Genomic DNA, 22,290 nt, shown 5'->3' on the forward strand with positions numbered 1-22,290 from the left:
TTTTCAGAGCTGATTTCATTTTGTAAATTGTTCACATCCACAGGAGAATTGTGTATGCTTTGGTGAGTGCAACAGAAAATGCATGGTATTGTAGTAAGTAGATGTTTGGAGAAAATGTCTCACTAAAGAAGGTGTGGCTGCACAGAGCACATTTCATTTCTATTCAGCTCTTTAGATTCTTCATTCCTTATTTTTATGATCGTTTTGATTCATGACAAATAGCTGAAACTAACAACAGAATTCACAAAAATTTCAATTATGAGGAATTGTGAATCAGCATTGTAACAGAATTCCTTTGTATTTATCTATCTTTTGGCAGCAATAAAATAATCAGCTTCTATGGCTCTGAATGTATCCTTGGATAGTGAAGAATGTCCTCTCTTATGTGTGAATGTGTATATTTAATGACTAGCATGTATTGAAAGCTTGCTTTGTGTAAGGCACTATGAAAGGATATGCAATAATTTATTAGTCTTATGTAGAATGACCCCATTTTACAGGTGACAAGCTTGGAGTTTAAAGAGATGTGGGTATGACTTATATAAATTTTATAGTTAGTAAATGGCAGAACCAAGTCTTAGATACAGGCCTGACATAAAGAGAGATTTTTATCTGAAAGTTTGTAGGTTGTTCTAATATCTTCCTATAACCAAAGGGGGAAATCAGGCCTAAACAATCTTATAGTTTTAGTATGTAATTGGCTTGGGGACACGGTCTTGTTTGATCTTGCTCACTCCTAAGATTCCAGGGATAAAAATAGCAGCTAATATTATACCTAGAGGCCCCTAAGATGTTCTGGGCCAAGACTGGAGAAAGTTCTTTTCAAGTGCCTACTGAATTACCAAATTTGGCTGCTGAGACCTTTTGTGTTAAAAATAAATAAAAAAGCCATGATTAGGGCCTAATCTCCAAGTCATAAACCAGTTGCAATAGTGTGTTGGGGGCAAGAGGAATATGGTTTCTTTACAAGTGAGTTCTCCTCTGCCATTGAAATTCTTATTTTAAACATGTTCCCAATGTTTGAGTATTAAAACTAGTTAGAAACTTGGGGAAGGGGCCAGAGAGCACAAAGCACTTACCTGCATCTAGGCTTGAACCTACCCAGCTCCCAAGACATGCCCTTAATGTCTTGTGAGGCCCCAGGGGAGTTAGCATAAATTTTGGTGTAAGCAGTTGACATATACAAAATTTCATGGATTTCCTACTCTTAATTTTAAGTAATGGGCTTTTCTGTGAATCATTTTCTCACCTGTTCGTAATAACTTCAAGCCTTTTTTTGAATTCTGGGCATACTGTTCAGTCAACTAAAACTTTATCGTAACTGAAGACCTGAATCTCGTAACAGAAGCAGGCAGCACAACAGACTAAAGGCTGTACCTCTGTTCAGAAAAATTTTTAAATTTATCTTGATCAATGAGTTTATAATTTGAATTAGTCATCTTATTCTGTACTCTGAAGAGTGGGGTTCATGGAAGTGACTCAGAGATCATGGAGGGTGAGGTGAGAATTGAGTCTATAATGGATGGTGTTTTGTGCTGTGCAGATCCTCCCTTCAGAACCACAGGATTTACTGTGATAGCTGCTGGAATACTGCTAGTGACAGCCCCCAGCTGTCAGCCATCTCTGGCAATGACTTTTGGCTGAAGAGATCTCCCTTATCCCAACTATAGGTCAGTCCTTAAGGCCATTCCTGTTTGAGAGCACCCCATAGAGGCCTTGCTGTAACTGTACTGAACTGCCCAATTCTAATTCCTTTACTTCCTTCACAGGTGCTCACTTTAGAGCACTCCCTAGTAAATTTCCTGCATGCTAATTTTTTTCCCAGAGTCTACTTCCCCGGGAATTTGGAACTACAGCAAAATCAATTATAGCAGCGCTGCTTTTATCATTTATATATATTGGGTATTTATGTAAGATTTCACTTAAAGCAAACCAAACTAAACACCTTTTAACAATTAAACAAATACTTCACCTTATCATTATAGTTTTGTACAAGACCAATTTATTTAAGTTAATCGTTCCAAACCAACATCTAAGGTGTGTTTTCCTTTTGTAATTGTTTCTTCTTAACTTTTATTTGTATGTTGCATTTACACATATACTTTTGTGCCTTTTAAAGCTGAAAATACATTAAATAATAGTCATTAATATTTTTGATATTACATATGTAATAACCAGGAAAATATTTTACAGAAGCAATCATGACAGACCAGAGCAGAGCATTCAGTAGATCGCACATATTCTCAAATATTGAAGATTTTTAAATATCCCACTCTCCAACCCCAAGAATAATTCTTATTAAATTTTGTCTCAAACCAACTATAGTATAAATAAATATATTGCATATAGAATTTTCATTCTTCTATTAAAAAAATTTCATATTAAAAAATAAACCATCAACTAGCCTCTTATAATATGGGGTAAACTAATAACAAAAAAGGTCCATGGTCTTATGATAAAAGTCACTGTATTCTATGGTGCTTTGGAAAACTAGCAAGGAGATTTCTAACTAATTCAGTTGATGGAAGGTTAAATGTTGAAAGTTTAACTGCTGAAATGATAACAACTCAAATTTAGTATGCATGTGAAGGCCCAAGTTCTGGATTTTAGCAGGCTCCTGCAAAGCTCATCAATAATTCTAACTTAAAAAAAAAAAAACTGTCAAGGCAACATAAAGAAGAAATATAGCTTTGATGCCTAGGTTGATCTTGATCTGGATTTTTCCACCATTCTATTGCCTGGGAAGCAATACACATAGCAGGCCTTGGCTTTCTGCTCCAGCAGTGGGGATGAGGAGAATAAAGCTCTGTTCACTCTCAGGTGACACTTGATGTGTCACCAATTAACTGATAAGTGGAACACACTATATAGGATTCGGAAGGGAGATTCAGAATGCAGGGTTGTGAAAGAGTATTATTTATTAGAAAGAATAACAAAGTATTCTATATACATATTATTTAACATATATGATCCTGGCTACTAGGACATTCTAGTAATTAATTATTATGGAGCCTAAAGTACCAAGCTTAGATAGCTCAAAATTCCTGCTCACACTTAGGAGATTAAAAAAAATTTAAACTTTAGTAGATAAAGGTCTATTGAAAAATACTGGAAAAATATGTAATTTAGGTAGCATGAGTGACCATATGCATCCTGGAGAAATAGTGACTCTACCAAGCACAGCATTGAAAATACATTTTCTCCTAAAAAGTGCAAGCATATAGTAGCAATACTATGTATTTATGCAAAAAACAGCAATATTCTTCCATCAAAAGTGAATAAACTTTATAAAGAACGTATACATCAATCCACTCTCTTTATGCACAGTAAGTACATTTTGCAGTCAAAAACTTCTAAACTCTAGATTTTCTTTGTTAATACACTGAATAAATGAAGCTGATTTATTTATTCATTTGACAGAGTTTTAAGCACATACTGTATGCCACGCATCGTGTTAGGCAATGCAGTTATGAACACCATAGACATGTTTTCTGCCGTATGCCTGTTGTTTAATGGAAGAAGTGACCATAAGCGTTTACAATATAGCATGACAAATGTTGACAGGAGAAATACAGAGTCCTCTGAAAGCACAAGAAGTACTGAAACTGGATTTGAAAGAGTCGCAGAAATTTTCCCGGAGGCCATGACGTCTAAATTGAGGCCTTAAAGCTGTGGAGATGTTGGTCAGTTTGGTGGTGAAGGGTTCAAGAAAGAAGGTAGAGCATGCACAGAATTCTGGAAGTGAGAAAGTGTGTCTCCCTCAACTGAAAAACAAAAGCAATATAGTGGAAAGGGAGGGTGGTGGTACAGGGAGATGAGGTACACAAGAACCAGTTCATGAAGGGTCTTGTAAAACATATGAAGCAGTAAGGATTTTATCATAATTGCAACACGAAGCCATTGAAAAGATTTAGGCCCAGGAAATCAGACATACATTTTAGAAAGATTATTCTGACTATAAAGTGGGAAAACAAAGGCAAGGAGACCAAGGAAGATTCTGATAGCAATCAATGTATGATGGTATGGAATAAGTCAGTGATACCAGGAATGGAGAGAAGTGGAAAGATTAAAGATATTTTTAGGAAGTAAAAGAGACAGGGCTTGGTGATTGGATATATGTGGGCAGTGTAGGAGAGGATTGTGTCATTTGCTGAGAATGGAAACACAGGAAGAAGAAAAGATTTGGGAGAAGGCTGCTGAGTTCCCTTTTTGGATGTATTGAATTTGGGGTACTAAGGGATAAGCAAGTACAAATGTTGGGAAAGCAAGTGAATGTATGGATCTTGTATTCTGTATAGAACTCTCTGAACTGGAGATGCAGACTGGAGAGCTGTTAGTATGAAAGGGTAACTAAAGCCATGGGAGTGGTGTATTGCCCAAGGCAATGTGTAGAGTGATGAGAGAACAGGCTGAGACACCAAAGATTAAGGGTAGTGCAGAGAAAGAGGACTTAAAAATACCCTCAGTCTAGCAATAATCCTGAAGCCATAATTTGTGCATTAGTTTATATTCTCCTTGGCCAAGTGTAGTGCTAGAAGTACTAACAGGTATAAAAATCTTGATTTTTTTCTCTTCTTTCACCTTTGTAAAGCTCTTAATTGGGAATGAAAACATTTAAAATAAATTGAAGTCAATAAACATTTGTAAAATAACTGTTAAAATATAATCTACAAAACCAAACAAACAGCCCTTGATTGCTCAATACATAGCTTTGATTATTTTGTGCTTTCTACTTGACAACAGACCTTTACTTCTGCTGTAACTTGCCCTCCATCAGCTCTGTAACTGTTTCTTATTTCCTGATCATCTGGATAGTCTATAGTGGATTTGCAGCTCAGTGACATCCCAGAGAGATTTTCTCTGATCAAAACATGTGATTAAATAGAGATATATGTTGGTCAGAAGACAGTCATGGTTCATATTTCTCACAAGGAAAAAATACAAATAGTTTTGGATGGGTTGATGGGGACTTGCCTTTATATGCTTCTTTTATATTTGTAGGAGTAGAAGGGAAATGCGGCCTCCCAGGCTAATCAGTGGTGTGCTGATATATGTTTAACAATTGGCTTGCCAGGGAAAAAGAGTCCTAGTTTGTCGTGTTTGCCAATTTTCTAGTGTAAATATTGCCCCCATACACAATTTCAAGCTACCAACTTGATGTCACTGAAGGCAGAGTAGGGAAAAAAATGTATACAGTTGGTTCCTGCAAGCCAATGCAAGCTGACACCAGCACACTACGAGACCAAGAATGACCTGACTGGTGGCCAGGAATGGGAAACTACCTTATACATGATAGCTTAAGATATGAGAGAACTAAATTCTACAAAATACTGAGTTTTTACTTTAATGAAAATGGATTTATTCATCTATAGTCAGCTTATTTGTAGGTCTTGACCTTTTCCCTTTGAATTAAGGGCTGGCAGTATGAGCGATATATACACCAATAATCTAATAATACAGCATTGTGACTTCTAGCTCTTATTCATAGCAATAATAGTTTCTAAAATTGGCTTGTATCTGAGATTGAAAAAATTGAGAATTATGTTCGATCTAATTCCTTATACCTTGAAGCAAAGAAATGACCAATTTCTCTTCATTTGAGGCTGTCAGTATAATCTGCATTCTAATATATTTCATCAAAGAAAATATTTTATTTCCATCAAATAAGAAAGTTTGTTTTTTCCCTATAAAAGCAAATAATTTGATGGCATACTACTATAACTAATAATATGTGCAGAAAGAAGAGCAGCAAAATGTCTCATTTCTTTATAGAATTTAATATATACCCTATTAACAGCAGTGTGCAGATACATAGTAATTGACAGTATATTAAATAATTACCATTAAAAGTTAATTTTAAAATATTTTCAATATTAGACACTGGTGGAACCAGAGCTGTTATACACACTATCTTTTTTACATTCCAAGAGGAAATTAAAATTCCTGGTAGTATTAGAAAAAATGCACTTTTGAATATTTAATGTAGATATACAAAATCTCATGACTTCTATTAAAAACCTTGCAATTCTACTGCACACAAATGAAGAGACCTTTTCAAATAATTTGCACTTATACCGAGTTCATAAAGGTTACTATAAAAATATTGCAAACCCAATAAAAACACAATGATATAGTACAAGTCTTTCTTTCTAAGTCAGACTGTAAAAGATATGTATTTATACAAATGCACAAACTTTTTAGTGCTCTCTGGTATTTTTATTTGGGATTTTCTAATTTTAGAAATCTAAATTGAACATTTTCATCAATTTTCTGCTTCAGAATGGAAGACAGTGAGAACTTGTACAATAAATTTTAAAAACAGGATTGGGTAAAAACTTTATAAAGTAGAAGAGTAAACACTTTACACACTTTGGTTATTGCCCTGCCAAAGATTAAAAATGCCCTATTGTCCCAAGTCCTCTTATTTAACTTGAATTTCTAATTATCTTAACTACCTCTCTTTTGTCTACATAGAAACTCTTTGAGATGAAAGTGTAAAGATTTTAGGTTCTCTAACAAAATTCAAACTGTCACAAGCCATTTCCATTTTCTAAGTGTATTTAAAGAAATATTTATTTCAATATAAAACCCCAAAGTGCTGAATTAAGACATTAATAACATGCCTGGGGCCAATTACTCATTTGGCTTTAGCCTTAAAGGAATATTATACAATTGGCTGTTGAGTTCCAAACTTAAGCATTTGGTTTTATACTGTAATACTCTACTTCCTAATACAGATATCAAAGAAAATGAGCTGATTTTTAAAAAAAGAATAGTAAAGAATTTCAGCCATAATACAAACCAACTTTGGGGGGGGGGGGTGGAATCCATGCCAACATAGGAAGTAGATTTTTAAAATCTTACAATAATTGCTATAAAAGAACTATAAAATGTAAATTTCTGAAAAAAATACAATGAAATGTCTCTTTAGGAAAATACACAACTGGTTAGATACAATAATATATAGCATTACCATGGGGTGTAGCCAACTATGGACCTGGCTTATGAGACTTTAAAAATTCACAAAAAGTAATTAGCACCAAAATTGTCTAAAACTTCAAATGATATACTGAAGTGATTCCAAGCCCAAGTATTACATTATAAAAAGGTTACATTTAACTTGGGACGTTTCTCCAACAATAATAAATATATTTCTTTTCAATCTTTAGAAAATATGCTAGCTTTACTGATTTTCATCAAAATGTTAAGGTAGTGTATAGTAATTATCATTTACATTGGTCTGGGCTGAGCAGGGACAACAGAAATCCAAATTACTTCCAAATAATACGGGTTTTCTTTGGTGGGGGTTGGTGGGGAGCAATTCTCCAATTAAAACTTATTTTTAGCTCCTTGTTTCATCCTTTTTCTTCTAAATGTTTTATTGAAGCTCTTTACAAGACCTGTATTGCCCATTTTGAATTTCACATTCTATTTTCCCTGCTCACTTTTGGTGTTATTTAAGATCTGTCATGGGAATAGGGGTGTCTGAAAGTGGGCACAGATCACAGCAGATAATTTTGAGTAAGTTACAAAATATATATTCAACCCTATAATAATCAAGAGTTGAGTTTAATTTTAAACAACATCAACTTACAAATTTAGTTACAAAACAGCACACAATTTGAAACAAGGCAAACTTTTCAGCCTTCATGTAGTGAAATATAGAACTTCACTAATTACATATATGGCTACCAAATGTCGAACAACAGTTCATTTGGCCCTATTTTACTGTTGCACATAAATAATGACAAGGCAGAGAATAGCAACTAGTCCAAGGGCTGGTAGGCCAAGGAACCACAGCATAACCCAAAAGAAAATGACTATTACTGGTTCTACAATTTGTTCTCCAAAATACATCCTTGTGAAGCCCATGTTGATGAGGTTTTTGTTCAGTTCACCAAAAAGTGTTCCCATCTTTTTGTAGTCATCTCCAACAGGCTCGCCAGTGTGGTTTTGTGATTCTTCAATATCCTTTAAAAAACAAAACAAGACAAAACAAAACATAAACATAAAATGAGAAATAGATGAAGGTCTTTAAGAATAACAACTGTCATAGATCTTTTCTAATCTTCCCAAGTATATACTGGTCATACTTCTGATAATCATTCAATAATACTTGGGAATTGTCCTTTTGATTGTCATATAGGACAACTGTGTCTGTGCCCAAGAAAATGGAGAGCACTGACTTACTGATTTCTACGGAATCAACATTGACTGGACCCTCAACAAGATGATTTACAAGATGAAGGATATAGCTGATTCATTTCCATTCACTTTCTAGTTTCCTAGAATTGCACAAAGACAACTTCTTAAATGAAGACTCATGTTCATATTGCTCTTGTCAGTGACCATGATTTCAGAACCACCTTTTTCCTCTATTTTGAGGCAGGGCCCTGGATGGCTCTATCCTGGTAAGTAAGCTTCTTTTTAGACCACTCCTTTTGACACTGAGACTTCATGGAACCTAGCCTCAGCTGACTGGAGCAGGGCTTGCTGCTACTGTAAGCAATCCTCAGCTGTTACTGCTGTGATCTTTCAGTCTTAGCTGGAGAGCTAAGAACACTTCAGTGTAGGATCTTGCATAGTTTCCTGTCCAAATTCTACAAAAGTCCTAAATGCCTCTTATTAATCTCATCAGAAGAAACCTATAGTTTCCAGGTAGGAAGCATTTTGTACAATAAACCCAAAAGTCCATGTAGAGGTCAGTTCCCCAGAAAATGCTGATGTGTACCCAATTAAACATACCAAAAATTATATACTATTTCTATTACCTCTTAGTCTTACAACAATTAAGGCTTTCATGTTAGTTATTAAGCTACAGTCTCTCAGCTTCAAACCCACCCTTTGGAATCCTGCAGACATATCTGGCTCCCTGTTAGGCTCTGCCAATAGAGGAACTAGAGAGACACTGCACAGCTGGAGAAGGAAGAAGGGATTTGCTCTTTCTTGTTGGCCTCTCATGGGTTTCTTGGTCCTGTCAGTCTCACTCTAGCAATAGTTTACTCTGGCAGTGGTAGGACCTTCCAGTAGCAGCCACTGATTTCCATCTGGTGGCTTCTCAACACTTGCAAAATCACTCTCAATGTGCCTTCTTGAGATACCAGATCAAACTCGTGAGTTCCTCTTCCCCAGATACCTGCTTCCCAGGTCTATGATGTCCCTTCTTTGAGTCAGAAACCAGCACTAGGTGAGCAGTGATCAGTTCTTGGAAGTCTGAGCTCCATGGATGGGGCCTTCCCCAGTCTTCTCAGTTTTAGTAATTCCACCTCTTTTCTTTGCTTCCCCAGGCTTAGGAGTGGTAGCTTCTTCCTGTTGTTACTATCAGTGGCACTTTAGCCTACTTTAGTGCAGTGGTTTTTAAGCTTTAGCATAAGGTAGAATCCCCTGGAAGGCTTTTACGCACAGATTGCTGGCCCACCAGCAAGGTTTCTGATTCAGTCAGCCACAAGTAAGGCTTGGAGTCTGAGAATTTATTCTTCTAACAACTTTCCAGGAGATGCTTATGATGCTGTTTTTTTTTTTTTTTTTTTTTTACCATCTTTGGATATCATGACCTTAATGTTTTCTTTTTGTCTTTTCTATTCTTCAGTGCTCACTTAACAATTCTTTGTATTAGATTATCTTTGTTAAAATAATTGATATAGTTTCTCTCTTCTCACTAGACTGTAATATAGTCACAAAAGCAAAACTATGTCATGTAGGTGACATAGTGGTAATTATAATTTATTAAATCTAATTTATCCTAGGAGTGATGATTCAAATCAGTAATTAGTTATTGAATATCTACTTGCTCATAGTAGGTGCAAGTTGGAAAATTACTCATGTTTTAAAAAAAGCTTTAGGTATAGGGTTTCACATATTAACAAGTAAGTATTAAATGCCATTAAGTATGTTGTCTATGCCAAAAAAAGTTAATTAGCTTAACTTGAGGCACTCTTCAAACATATGAATCAAACCTAGATTCCTTTAGTAAAAGCCAGAGCTTAATCATTTCAGAAATCAATAAGTAAATAACTAAAAATATCATCATTAAAAATTTCTCTATCCTACACATACAGTTTAAAATACATATTTAAAAATAAAATAAAATAAAATACATATTTAAAGAAAGAGAGTGATGAAATCTAATTTTTATTTGCAATAGACAAAATGATTTTCAATATGACTTTAAGCTGGTCTTTTCCTGTATAATAGTAATTTATGTAGAGCACAGTGTCATTGATGAAATAGTAGAAAAAATGAGACTCAATGGGTCATCATTCTTAAGTCTACATTTTAAGTCTAAGGAGGAAATATTTTTGAGTTATAAGTACATATAATTTAATAACTTACTTTTCGATTTTCATTTTTACCAAAAAAAAAAAAAAAAAGTGAGAAAAACAAAATGCTGTAGAGATACCTAGGGAGATAAAATCCAGGCTCAAACATTTACACTGAGTGTGACCTTGACCAAATTACTTCACTTTCCTGAGCTTCAGTTTTTCTAACCCACAAAATGGAATTTATATGAACCCTTTTTGATACTGATAATATCCTCTTGAATTATAATTTATTTGTTAACCCTTCCTTATTTTTTGTATTTTAACTTCTAAATTATTTTTTCCTTCACTCGTGCTAAAATTAGGTCAGTTTTATTTTTCTCAGCTTCCCATACTTTATAATATGTTCTGTGAGAATATACCACATTAAAAAAGAAAAACAAAAAATCTTGTTCTTTCCTGAGATTAAGCCTTTCTTTTCTTTACAATAGAACCTGAAGAGTCCTTAATTTAGTTTGTAATTCTTCTGGTCTCTCAACTCTCTCTTTTACTCCAGGGTCTAGCATTGTATCATTTCTGGCCTCTTTTTTTCATTTTTTTATTCAAGTTTTTTTTCTTTTTTACTACCTCCAATTTCTTTTAATCTATGCACTTATTTTGTACTTTGGGGTTTTCTGTTGTTACTGAAGCCTTTTTAAGACTTTTTCAGTGTTTTTGTGGTTTCAGTACAAAGTAAGTACCCTAATCTGAAGCAGTTTTTTCTGAAGATTTACTTTAAATTCTTCTACATTCTGCTTGTGGGTTTTTCAGGGGAAGAAGTAGGTGTTGCAACACTTAAGTCAAAATAGGCAATTAGTTAACTCCTGGAGGCCAAGTGGGGAGGCAGCAGTGAATCACACCATCTCAGATCCTGGGAACAGCTGGTGGGGCAGAGATTAGAAGTGGAAAACCCAGTAAGGACTGGTCTGGGTGTGCTGTGGCTGCTGCAGCCTGCTGCTTCTCTTTTTTTTAATGTGAAAACTTTCAAACCCACAACATTAGAAAAAGTACTACAATGAACCCCTAAGTATGTATGAGCCAGATAAAATAATTACTAAAACTCTGTCACTTTACTGAAGCACTTCTTAATCTGGGTAATCTAAAGAAGAGGAAAAAGGCAAAGTCACTAGAAGAATGCCTACAAGTGGCATCTCTTCACAAATGAAGTTCTGTCGAAACAAAGATATCCAGCAGTTAATTGGATGGGGGTTCAAATAATCCTAAAGGAAAGACACTTAAAAACATGGAAGAGAAAAAAGGCAGCATTCTTGGATCACTGACATTATAGTCAATCTTACTACAGTATTTTCTGTATCCAGGGTATCCCCTCAATACCACAGTCCTACATTCTTTAGCTCCCTTACATATTTGATCTCTGAAAAAAGAAAAGCTATGTAAACACATTTTCCTTTTTTATAGAATGAGTACATTTAAGACAGTGAAATGAATATCACTATCTTTTTTTTTGTTTTTTGTTTTATATCTTTCTTCACTGTTTATAGCATACTTGAAGGTGAGTTTATTCAGCATAAAATTGCTCAAAATTTTATTTTCATCTTGTATAAAAATTTAAACAAGGTAAAGCTATTTGCAGCAGTTTAGTACATTTTTCATAGCCCTTTCGAGGTATTGAAGACTAGAATTCAGATTCAATTGTGAAAAAAGACTTAAGAGAATTAAGAGAAAGAATTAAGAGAAATGCTTAGCACAGCTGCAATACGGTTAAAAATCAACCAAACACAGACACATACAGAAACACTTCACCCATAAAACAATATACCAGTGCAGAAATGCAAATGGCATTCCCCCAACCCCTGTTCTACCATTAATCACTTTATGTCTTTGCCAAATTTTATTCTTTGTATGTGAGGTCCCAATGGAAGAACATTTATCAAATGCACAGTTTCCTTCATGGTCATATAATAGTACTAACTATGACATGCACATTAAAAAGGATTCTCACCAAAATAGTAATATTATTATTTTTGTCCATAATTAATGACATAGGGGTGTTAGAATTGATTGAAAATCCTTCTTAAAAGAACACAGAATTAGTGACGAGAAATTAAAGGTGAATCCTTAAATAAATTGTAGGATTTTTAGGAGAGAAGGATCCGTAAAGATAATTAAATCAAAGTCTCTCACTTTAGAAACAAAAAAATAAGAGGTTAAGTCACACAGCTTAACAAAAAACACAAGTTTTGAAAGCAAAGAGGATAGATTCAAATCTTTCTCTGTCGTGTAGACAGGGCAAATTACTTAACCACTGACCCTCAGTTTTCTTATGTATAAAAGGGGCATTTATCTACCTCATAGAGTTGTGATAATAAAATAAGGAAACATGAAAAGCTTTTAGAATACACACAATAATCACTCAATATACGGTAACTACTATTACTATACTTTCGGTCGAATTTATGTTTTGTGATTTTTATTTCTAATCTCTTTCTGTTGTAATATGCTGTCTGAGAGAATAAATACCTTAGTGATCATCTTTCTCATGATAATTAAATTCAGTTGTGTTTTTCTTAAGTGTTATGACAATTTAATTATATAGAAGTAGAGGGGGGATGTTTTCTATGGCACATCCTTACCTTACGGAACAATCCATGCACATTAGTGTGGCAGAACCTGCTTATTCACTTTAAGAAGAGTGCAAGCTACAGTCTATAAACAGGCTTTTACTGACTGGGTGACAATTTAAGATTGACTTTCAATTGCTTTCCCGTATACAGTATTGGAAATCTGCTATTTTTGCCTGTGTGCTTTTTATTCTACTTTCTTCTGCTGGTATTTCTTGATTTAACTTTGGGGAAACCTTCCCCTACCCACTCTTGGTCCATGTCTTTTGGCTGAATATGTCCCTATTCCCTAGTTCCAGGCCTGGCCAATCAGAACATTTCATTTCCTTGGGCATGTGATTAGTTAAGGAATGAGCATTACAATCCAAGACAAGCCAGTGAAAGCTCTACCTAAAACTTTTGCTGTAACTATTGAAAAAGAGACATTTTTTCCCCCACTGCTATTGGTTAGCTGGTAAGATGTAGGGCATCTTATTACAATAAGGGGAAAGCTTGCTATGAATGAAGCCAATATAAAGTAAAGCCAAGAAATGACATAGTTGATGTTGTGTGAATACTTGAATCCAGCTAGTGCATCTGCCTTTTTTTTTCTTTAAATAACATGAGCCACTAAATTCTTGTTTTGTAAAATCTATTAAAAGTTGAAGTTTTGTCACTTGGAACCAAGAGTTCTGACTATACATGATGATGATGATAAAAAAATATTAAGAGCTACCATTAACTGAATGTTTACTATATGCTAGATACTGTGTTAAGCACTTTATATTCATTATGCCATTTAATCTTCATTTATTATAATAAGTATGATTAGTTAATTTAAAAGCCTGCATTCTTAACTATAGTGCACAACTTCCTCACTAATTTGGTTTTACTGTTTTATTGTACTAGCAATAATGAACATGATAAATGTATTAATAATAGTAAAAAAATAATGAGGGTTATGCAAGTGGAAATTTTTAGATATAACTTTCTAAAAGTTTTAAAAAACTACATAAGAATACATGGATACATGGTTATTATAAATATTCAGATAACACAAAAGGATACAGAGTAAAAGCTAAGATGCTGATTTCTTTTTGTCACTTTAGGTTAACCTTACCTAGCTATCAAGCAGAGCCAGACTCAATATCCCAAGCCCATGGAAATCCTAACTGGGAAGGTAAATTTATTTCAGTATACATTTCAAGATGTATAATGAGCAAAAGGGAGACAATTTTTAGGTAGCACATAGTAATCTGTGAATTTAGGTTCATTAAATGAAGAAATGAATGAATGAATAATTCCTAAATCTTCTTTCTGCAACCTCTTCTCCTTTGAACTTGTTTATTCAACTATACGTTTCACCTGCTATCCAAAAGTAGCGTGTTCCTATGAAACCTTTCGTAAGCCAAGATGGAGTAAAGCGAAGAAGCAATTCTCTTAGGACACATCTTGCTAATGGATACATAAAACAAACTGAGAAAAAGCACAGATGCTCACAGACACAATTCAAAGCTATGGTGGCCTGATGCTGAGATGCTGAGTGTAGTTCCCCGGAAAGGAGTTTGGTGGGGTCCCTCTATAGCTACTTGGGATGTATGCTGTTTCTGTAACAGCTCGCTGCAAAACAAATGTTGAGCACTCTTTTCCCTTTACACCTTTTTTTCTTACAAGCAAAATCCTCTTTGGACTTCTTTTGATTATTGAAAGCAGGAACAAACTAATGAAGGTCTTTCATAAAAGTGAAGTGGTGGAAGGCAAATTTTTAAAAAGCAGGGAATACCTGTACTCCATTGACTGTTTTTCGACTTCACTAGGATTGTAGTCCAGTCTCTAACTTCTCTCAATCCACTTACCCTCTTCCTTCTTCAGTCTCCTCATTCAGCTTGAGCTCTATGACCCAAATTTTAATAAAATTTTAAACAATTTTGTCTCATAGGGCAAAACCCTAATCTCGGAGTAACAATTATTTTCTGTGTCTGCACCTGAGTGTGGTGCTCTGGAAAGTCACACGATAGGGTACCAATAGTTAACGACAACACTAAACAGATCCTCAAATACATTCCTTCTTCATTTCTCTGCTCACCTCTTTTTTTTTTTTTTCTCTGCTCTCTACAAAGACTACTTCAAATCTCTTCTTTTAAAAATCTTGAGCTACCTCCTACTCCTGTCTTTATCCCTCTCCTTCAGCAAATTACTGGACCTTCTATTTCTCAGGAAAAAGAAGCAGTCAGCAGAGTGTCCTTAACTTCGTGATACTAAAAGTATCAACTGCCAAAGTTTATGTCCATCTTCCTTGTATTCTCTTTTGTTACAAATAAAGAAATAAGGAAGTACTCCTCCATCTTTGTCCACTTCCTCTTACCCATGCTTATGCTTACATCCTTTCCTACCTTATAGTATCCCTTCTCCATTATCCCTCTGTCTCATATTTATTCAGTCTTCCCCACTCAATTGGCTCCTTTTCATCAGTATTTATACATTTATACATCTTTCCCCCTTAATTCATCTAAGCCACATTGTCCTCTAGCTTTGCCTTGCCTTTTCTTCTTCATAATCAAACTCTTTGAGATAATTCACTTTGCTTGTATCCAGTTCTTCATCTTTATCAGGAACTGTGAAGGGACTGATATTTTATCCTACTTGCATGTTAACAAGTTAGCCTATCATGGTTTCATGGATATTGGCAAAAGACATAAGCCTCCTGGGTCTGAGATAAAGGACTTTATTACTCATGCCACAGGAAGCAGCCCAAGTTTCATGTTGATGCTGGTTTCCTCCTAAGTCCCACAGGGTGATAGTGGCATAGGTAGATGCTGCATGTAGTGGATTTGTGTCACAGCTGAGGAACTCTGAGCTTAGGGAATGCTTATCTTTTATAACGGGCTGTAAGCAAATCTGCCTGACCTTTGTCCCAGAAGGAGACATCATCTTTATTATATTGGAGAGCAAACAAATCTGCCATCTATTCCTCAAGGAAACACTATTCCTATCTTTCAAGTTTGTTCACTTAACAAACATCCTTGAAAAACAGTCATGAACAGAAGTTCTCAGTGCAAGAGATCCATGGAGAATTGCTCCCAACAATCTTCTGTTCAGACCTCAACCTACTCCAGTCTGGCTTCTGTCCCCATCATACCACCAAAACAGGCCTTGAAAAGGTTACCAATAAACTGCCACATCAATAAGTTAGAGAGTTTTCAGTTCTTATTTTATTCAACCCCTAAGCAGCATTAATGATAACCATTTTTACTTTTCTTTTGAATTATATGATATCACATCCTCCTGTTCTGTTTTCATCCCTCTGGCTGTATCTTTCTCAGCCTGCTCTGTCGGTTCATCATCCTCAATTAGCTATTAAATATTGATCCTCAATCTCTGGCCTTAAGCCCTCATCTTTTTTTTCTTCCATATTTTCTTCCCACATAAGCTCATCCAAATCTTACAGTTTCAGTTACCAACAATAAATCAGTTATTTAAATACTATATTCAGCTCAAACCCTTCTTCTGCACCCGTATATTCAACTGCCTTCTCAACAGTTACACTTGGATATCTTGAATATACTTTAATGTTCATCAGATCCAAGGTCAAACCTATGATCTTCCTCCTCAAAACTGGTCTTCATTCAATGAACAGATTCTCAGGAATAAAATCCATCTTTAATTTCTACAATCCAGAAACCCAGGAATGATCTGCAAAACCTTCTTTTTCCTAATTTCCTATATCCAATTTATCAGTGGGTTCTACTGCTTTTAACACTTAAATTCTAAGTATCTCCCTAATCCACTTACTTCTTCCTGTATGATTCTACCTACCTATCTCACTTGTTCTCATCTTACACTCTGACCCCTCCTTCCCTTTCTCTACTTTAGCCTCCCTGTCCTAATTTGAGTCTCTCAAACTCACCTGCTTTCCTTGACCCAGAGCTTTTGAGAAGTTATTCCCTCTGCCTGGTACTTTCCACCCTCTTCTCTTTATTTACTAATTCCTATTCATTCTTCAGATCTTGAGGAAGGCTGTCCTGACTTTTCTGCTAGAAAACTCTTCTTATTAAATGCACTTATCACACCACATAGCTATCCTTATCTCAGATGAATTTTGTGTTTTGCTTGTGTGATTATCTGATTCATGTTTATTTCTTCACTGGCCTGTAAGCAGCAAAAAAAGCAAAAATTATGTTTTTCCCTCTTAACTCTTTCTTTTTTGATTTGACTTATACATGTTGTGAAATGCTATTTACCATAAAAGGTTTGTTTGCATTATCTCATATAGATACAATAAAAAGAGAAAGCAAAAATAGAAAAAAAAAAAAAACCCTGGGGATGAGAACTCTTAGGATTTACTCTAACAACTTTCATTTATATCATACAGCAGTGTTAACTATAGTCATCATGTGTATATTACATACCTAGTACTGATTTATCTTGTAACTGGAAGTTTGAACCTTTTGACCAGCTTTCTCCAATTCTCCCTCCCCTTTAACTTTTATATTCTCAGTGCCTGTCATATTTTAGGCAATTCCATCATAGATTACAACATCTTACAAGGTGTTTGATGTAACCATTCTACTAATTTGGCCTACTTTCTAACTGTCCCCTAAAATGAGCTCTATTCTAGTCACATACCCTGCCCTCTGCATCGTCTCCACTCACATGTTAAGGCTTAAGGTAACAAACACTGTGTTAACATCTACTATCCTTGTTTCATATGTTACCCTATTTAAAATTCAAAATAACCCTATGAGATAGGTATATCATGGTGAGTCTGAGACTACTTCCTCAAATAGAGATATATAATATATAGATATTATGTGGAAGAACCAAGATTGAATTTTAGAATGATTCCACAACTATGGCACTATACTAGATAGGCAATATTATTCCCATTTTAAAACTCAGTATGTAAAAGGTTCTTTATTGCTTAGTCATAAAGTACGAGCATTTATAAAGCCAAAACCTGAATTTTTAGATAAGATGGAAAATTCTGAGGCAGGGCAAGGAAAGCCTTTTAAATGGAGGACACATTCTCCATGGATAGTTAGCGGAAATTAGGCAAGATGTAATGAGACAAATATCAGTGAAGATCCCAATTACTGCATGCCAGGGAAATCAATATGTGAAGAACACTAATAAAGAGTGCTTTATCAGTTAATTAAAAATTAAACCCCAGAATAATATTTTCATTATTGCATTAACCATAGGACTTGGCAAGATTATATACTGTTAATAGTTCAAGAGGCTTATCTGTTTGTATGTTTCCTCCCCCCAACACACACACACACACACACACACACACACACGTCTTCTGTTCTAAATCCTGCCCTTTGTCCTTGTAAGTGGACTCCTGGAATCAGGAAAATGATATTGGTTCCTAGTCATAAACAATTGTGGGAAAGTGTCTCAAAAGAAGAGAAAAGAACAGGCACTTACAGTTTTCTAATCTCTTTTATTTGTTGGCTGGTGTACAAACTGTCTTCTCAACACCTCCCTTTCTGCTTCTCTTTATTCCTAACTAAGAATGTGAGTTACTATTTGGTATCATTTCCTTACTCCAGTACAAGTTTTTTTCCACCTTTATGTTTTGTGCTGATCTTGTCAAATATATTTCAACGGTATAGGCTCAACAATTATATACATACTGTTTTCTGCAACCGCTTTTAAATCAGTCAAGAGAAGATGAGCAATTATACTATCGTTTGTAATTACATGATTACCTTCACCAGTGCTATTTGTGTTTGTGTGTATGTGTGTGTGTGTGAGAGAGAGAGTGTGTGTGTGTGTGTGTGTGTGTGTGAATTCAAAGTCTGGTATCACATGTTTTCATCCTTATAACTTCCTTTGATATTTCTTGTAAGACAGGTCTACTGGCAAAAAATTCTGTTTTTATTTATCTGGGAAAATGTTTCACATTCATTTTTGAAAAGTAATTTTGCTGGATATAAGATTGTTCATGGACAGGTTTTTACTTTCAGCACTTTGAATGTGTTGTCCTATTGCCTTCTGTCCAAGTTTCTGAGGCAAAATCAACTATTGATCTTACTGGGGTTTCCTTGTATGTGATGAGTTGTTCTTCCCTTGCTGCTTTCAAGATTTTCTCTTTGTCTTTCAATGTTTTAATCATGATGTATCTGGATGTAGATCACTTTGTTTAACCTACTTAGATTTCACTGAATTTCATCTATGCGTAGCTTAATGCTTTTCATTAAGTTTGAAAAATTTTCAGCCATTATATCATAGAAGATTTCTTCTGTCTTGTTCTCTTTTCTCCTGATATCCTCATTATTTGTTTGTTGGTGTGCTTAATCATGTCCCACAATTCTCTGAGGCTCTGTTCATGTTTTCCATTCTTTTTTCTGTTTTTCAGATTGCATAATCTCTATTGCTTTACATTTAAGTTCACTGATTTTTATCTTCTGCCAACTCAAATAATTTTCATTTGGGTTACTGTACTTTTAACTCCAGAATTTCCATGTAATTAAAAAAAATTTCTCTGAATATTCACTATTTGATGAGACACTGTCATCATACTTTCATTTTTAAAGCATGTTTCCTTCAGTTCTTTGAATGTATTTATAATCATTGTTCTGAAGTCTTTGTCTGCCAAGTACATCATCTGTGCCCCATTGAAGACATTTTCTATTGCCTGCTTTTTTTTTCCTATTTGTGGATCATACTTTCCTGCTTCTTTCCAGGTTTCATCATTTTTTTTGCCAATACCTGGACATTTTAGGTATATTTTAGCAATATTAGATACTGATTCCATACCCCTACTCTGGAGATGGTTGTTGTTGTTGTTTGCTTGTTTATTTGTTTAGTGACTTGGCTGAACTAATTCAGTAAAGTCTATTCCTCTGCAGTGTACAGCCTCTGATTTTCCTACTCATATTTTTTCTACTTGTTTTAATATTTTAGCCTCATTACCTAGGTGTTGTCCCTGGGCTTGTCTAGCCATTTATTGGTTAAAAGTTGTGCTTAAGGCCCCTTAGTCAGTTGATTTTTATTCTTTACCATTGGCTGTATCTGTAGCTTGGAGACTGCTATCATAGTTCAGAGATTTTACTTCTTTGCCCTACATTCACAGCCAGGTCTAGTAGCTTTAAGGTTCCTACTCTGACTTTTCCTGAGACTTGGGTATATCCTTGGGCATGAACACAATTTTCCAGACTGTCAGAGGTGGCTGCGACATTTTTGAGCCTTGCTTACTAGGAGTTGTCCCTCGGTCAGAGTAGCTTATTGTTCAATCAGTGTTTGGCCACAGGTTATATTTAATCTCCTTGTTCCTGTGAGGCTTCTGCCCTGTTTTGATGGGTCTGTGCGCAGCTTAGGGAATGCTTTCAAGTCTACACCACATCCTGCTACAATTGTTCCTGAGTGGGTGCAGCCTAGCAAAGCATACTTGCCTTCCTGATCCTCCGATGACTATGATCCCAGGAGGGTTCTTCATGGCTGACTCTTCCCCTGGTTTTCTCTTTAAAACTTCTGGATGCTCTGTTGTTTTGATGTATTGTAGTGCTATCAGCCTCCTCTCACTTGTTCTTCATCAAGACCTGTACTGTTTTCAACAACAGCCTTAGGCATGGAGTTCCCCACCCCTTCTTCCAAATAAAGTCCATCTTCTCAGGCAGATCCAAAGAACTCTTTAATTTTACGGTCTGCCTTTTCCCTGGGCAGAACACCTGCACCACTGCATGGAGTTTGGAGGAGGGGCCCTCTTTTCCTAGGGTGACAACTTTGCTCTACAAGCAGGCACTGGGCGTGGGGAGCACCTTTGGTCTTGGCTTGCCTCTTCTGGTGTGGAACCTATACCCTGTAGTGAGTTGGGACAGGTAATAGGGCCTCAGTGTTATCAGCTTGCTGTGCCTAGGGTGGGATTTGCTTGAAGAAGGGAGACTTGGTCCTTCCTGCCACACCTACTAGAATAGACTTCCGGTAACATGGCTGGGAGGGGATGGAGGAAAGGGATGAGAAAGTCTTCCCCTCCAGGGTGAAAACTGTAGCCCTAGACTGGGAGTTAGGGGGAGAGTGGAACCTCATCTTCTTGGCTACACATGCTGGAGCTGGAGCTTCTACAACACGGCACTGTGATGGGGAGGTAATGGATTAGGGTGTGGCTTAACTGCCACAAATAATCACTGTATCTAGATTTAGCAGATTGTCTTTAATGACTGTTTCTTCATTTGCTGTATGCTCTTAGCTTGATTGCTAAAGATTTTAAACGATTATTTTGTTTTAAGTAATTTTCACCAGTTAAATTGCTATTTTGCTGGGATAAGGTCTGCTGAATTCCTTACTTCATTGTTCTGGAAGTCTTGCCATGGTTGTTTCTGGACATTAATTACTTTTGATGGTGAATTGAAGGATGATTCCTGTAAGGGTGAGCCAGGGGATCCTGGATGGTACTCAGCTCATTTTCTGGTATCAGCCCTCAGACCTTAAGCACACTGAAAAGTCATTATTTTTCATATATGCTGTGATAATCAAATTCTGAGTGTAAAAGTTCAACTTCTGAGGTTCTATTTAATCATATAGTTCTTCCACTAACCTGCCACCCCACTTCTTTAAAAGTCTTTAAATATTTACTTACATGTAAAGTTTAAATGAATAAAAAAAAGGCTTTTTTTCCTGTCTTACTTCCTCTCATACCAACCATTAAAGAGGTAATTTTCCTTCTTTGCTCAGCAGAGTCTAGCAATTACTTTAGCTGATAATTAACTCATTTTTTAAAATTAAGTCTAAGAAAGGTTAACTCAAAATTTAAATCTCAGAATAGTCCTGCTTTTCTCTTTAGTTGCTTTCTTTCAACACATTAAATTTTACACCCAAATCTATTTTTTAAAAATAATTTTTAGCATAGTAAAATGCTTTTATCAATATTTAGAACCCTCTGGAAAAGTTTGTAAGAGATGAGAAATGTCAGAAGTAAATCAAGAATGCTCTGTGGGTATTAAAATCATCTCCTCCTTCCTAACTCCCCAACTTTTTGTTCTGGCAGCCCAGAACAAAAAAAGTAAACAAAGAAAAAACATACTAATACACATAAGAACAAATAAAACTACTTTAAGCTATCATGTATATTCAATATAACATTTATAGTTATTTTGCTGTAAAAACACTTCTACTTTATAGAACAAATTTAATTCAACAAAACTTTCCTGGTGTATTAGATAAATAAAACTATATCCTTAACTTCAAGAAGCTAACAACTTAGCAAAAAGGTTAACATTTATATGAAATAAACATATTTTAAGGCAAAATATGACATGTTTGATAGTCACAAAATGCTTGACATTTAGTTCAAAAAAGGTCAATTTAGTCAAAAAATTTATCAGGAGAGCTGGCAAAAATACTAATGGAATGCTTTCAAATATTTAGTTAGATGATATTTTAAAAAGTGATATGGAGTGTTCAACTGCTTTTGTCTTGTTATAAAA

At 35.3% G+C, this 22,290-nt stretch overlaps 1 protein-coding gene across 1 annotated transcript in view; it reads right to left on the reverse strand.

The window, feature by feature from the left end:
- Positions 1–2,900: 2,900 nt before the first annotated feature.
- FAM241A (family with sequence similarity 241 member A) overlaps positions 2,901–22,290 on the reverse strand; it is a 30,557-nt gene continuing 11,167 nt past the window's right edge. Inside the window, exon 2 of the mRNA XM_074342266.1 lies at positions 2,901–7,971. Within this exon, the coding sequence (XP_074198367.1) occupies positions 7,726–7,971 (246 nt within the window). The 3' untranslated portion in view covers positions 2,901–7,725. The remainder of the gene's footprint in view (positions 7,972–22,290) is intronic.

The sequence above is a fragment of the Camelus bactrianus genome, chromosome 2 (genome assembly GCF_048773025.1).
Source record: "Camelus bactrianus isolate YW-2024 breed Bactrian camel chromosome 2, ASM4877302v1, whole genome shotgun sequence".
Classification (NCBI taxonomy): domain Eukaryota; kingdom Metazoa; phylum Chordata; class Mammalia; order Artiodactyla; family Camelidae; genus Camelus; species Camelus bactrianus.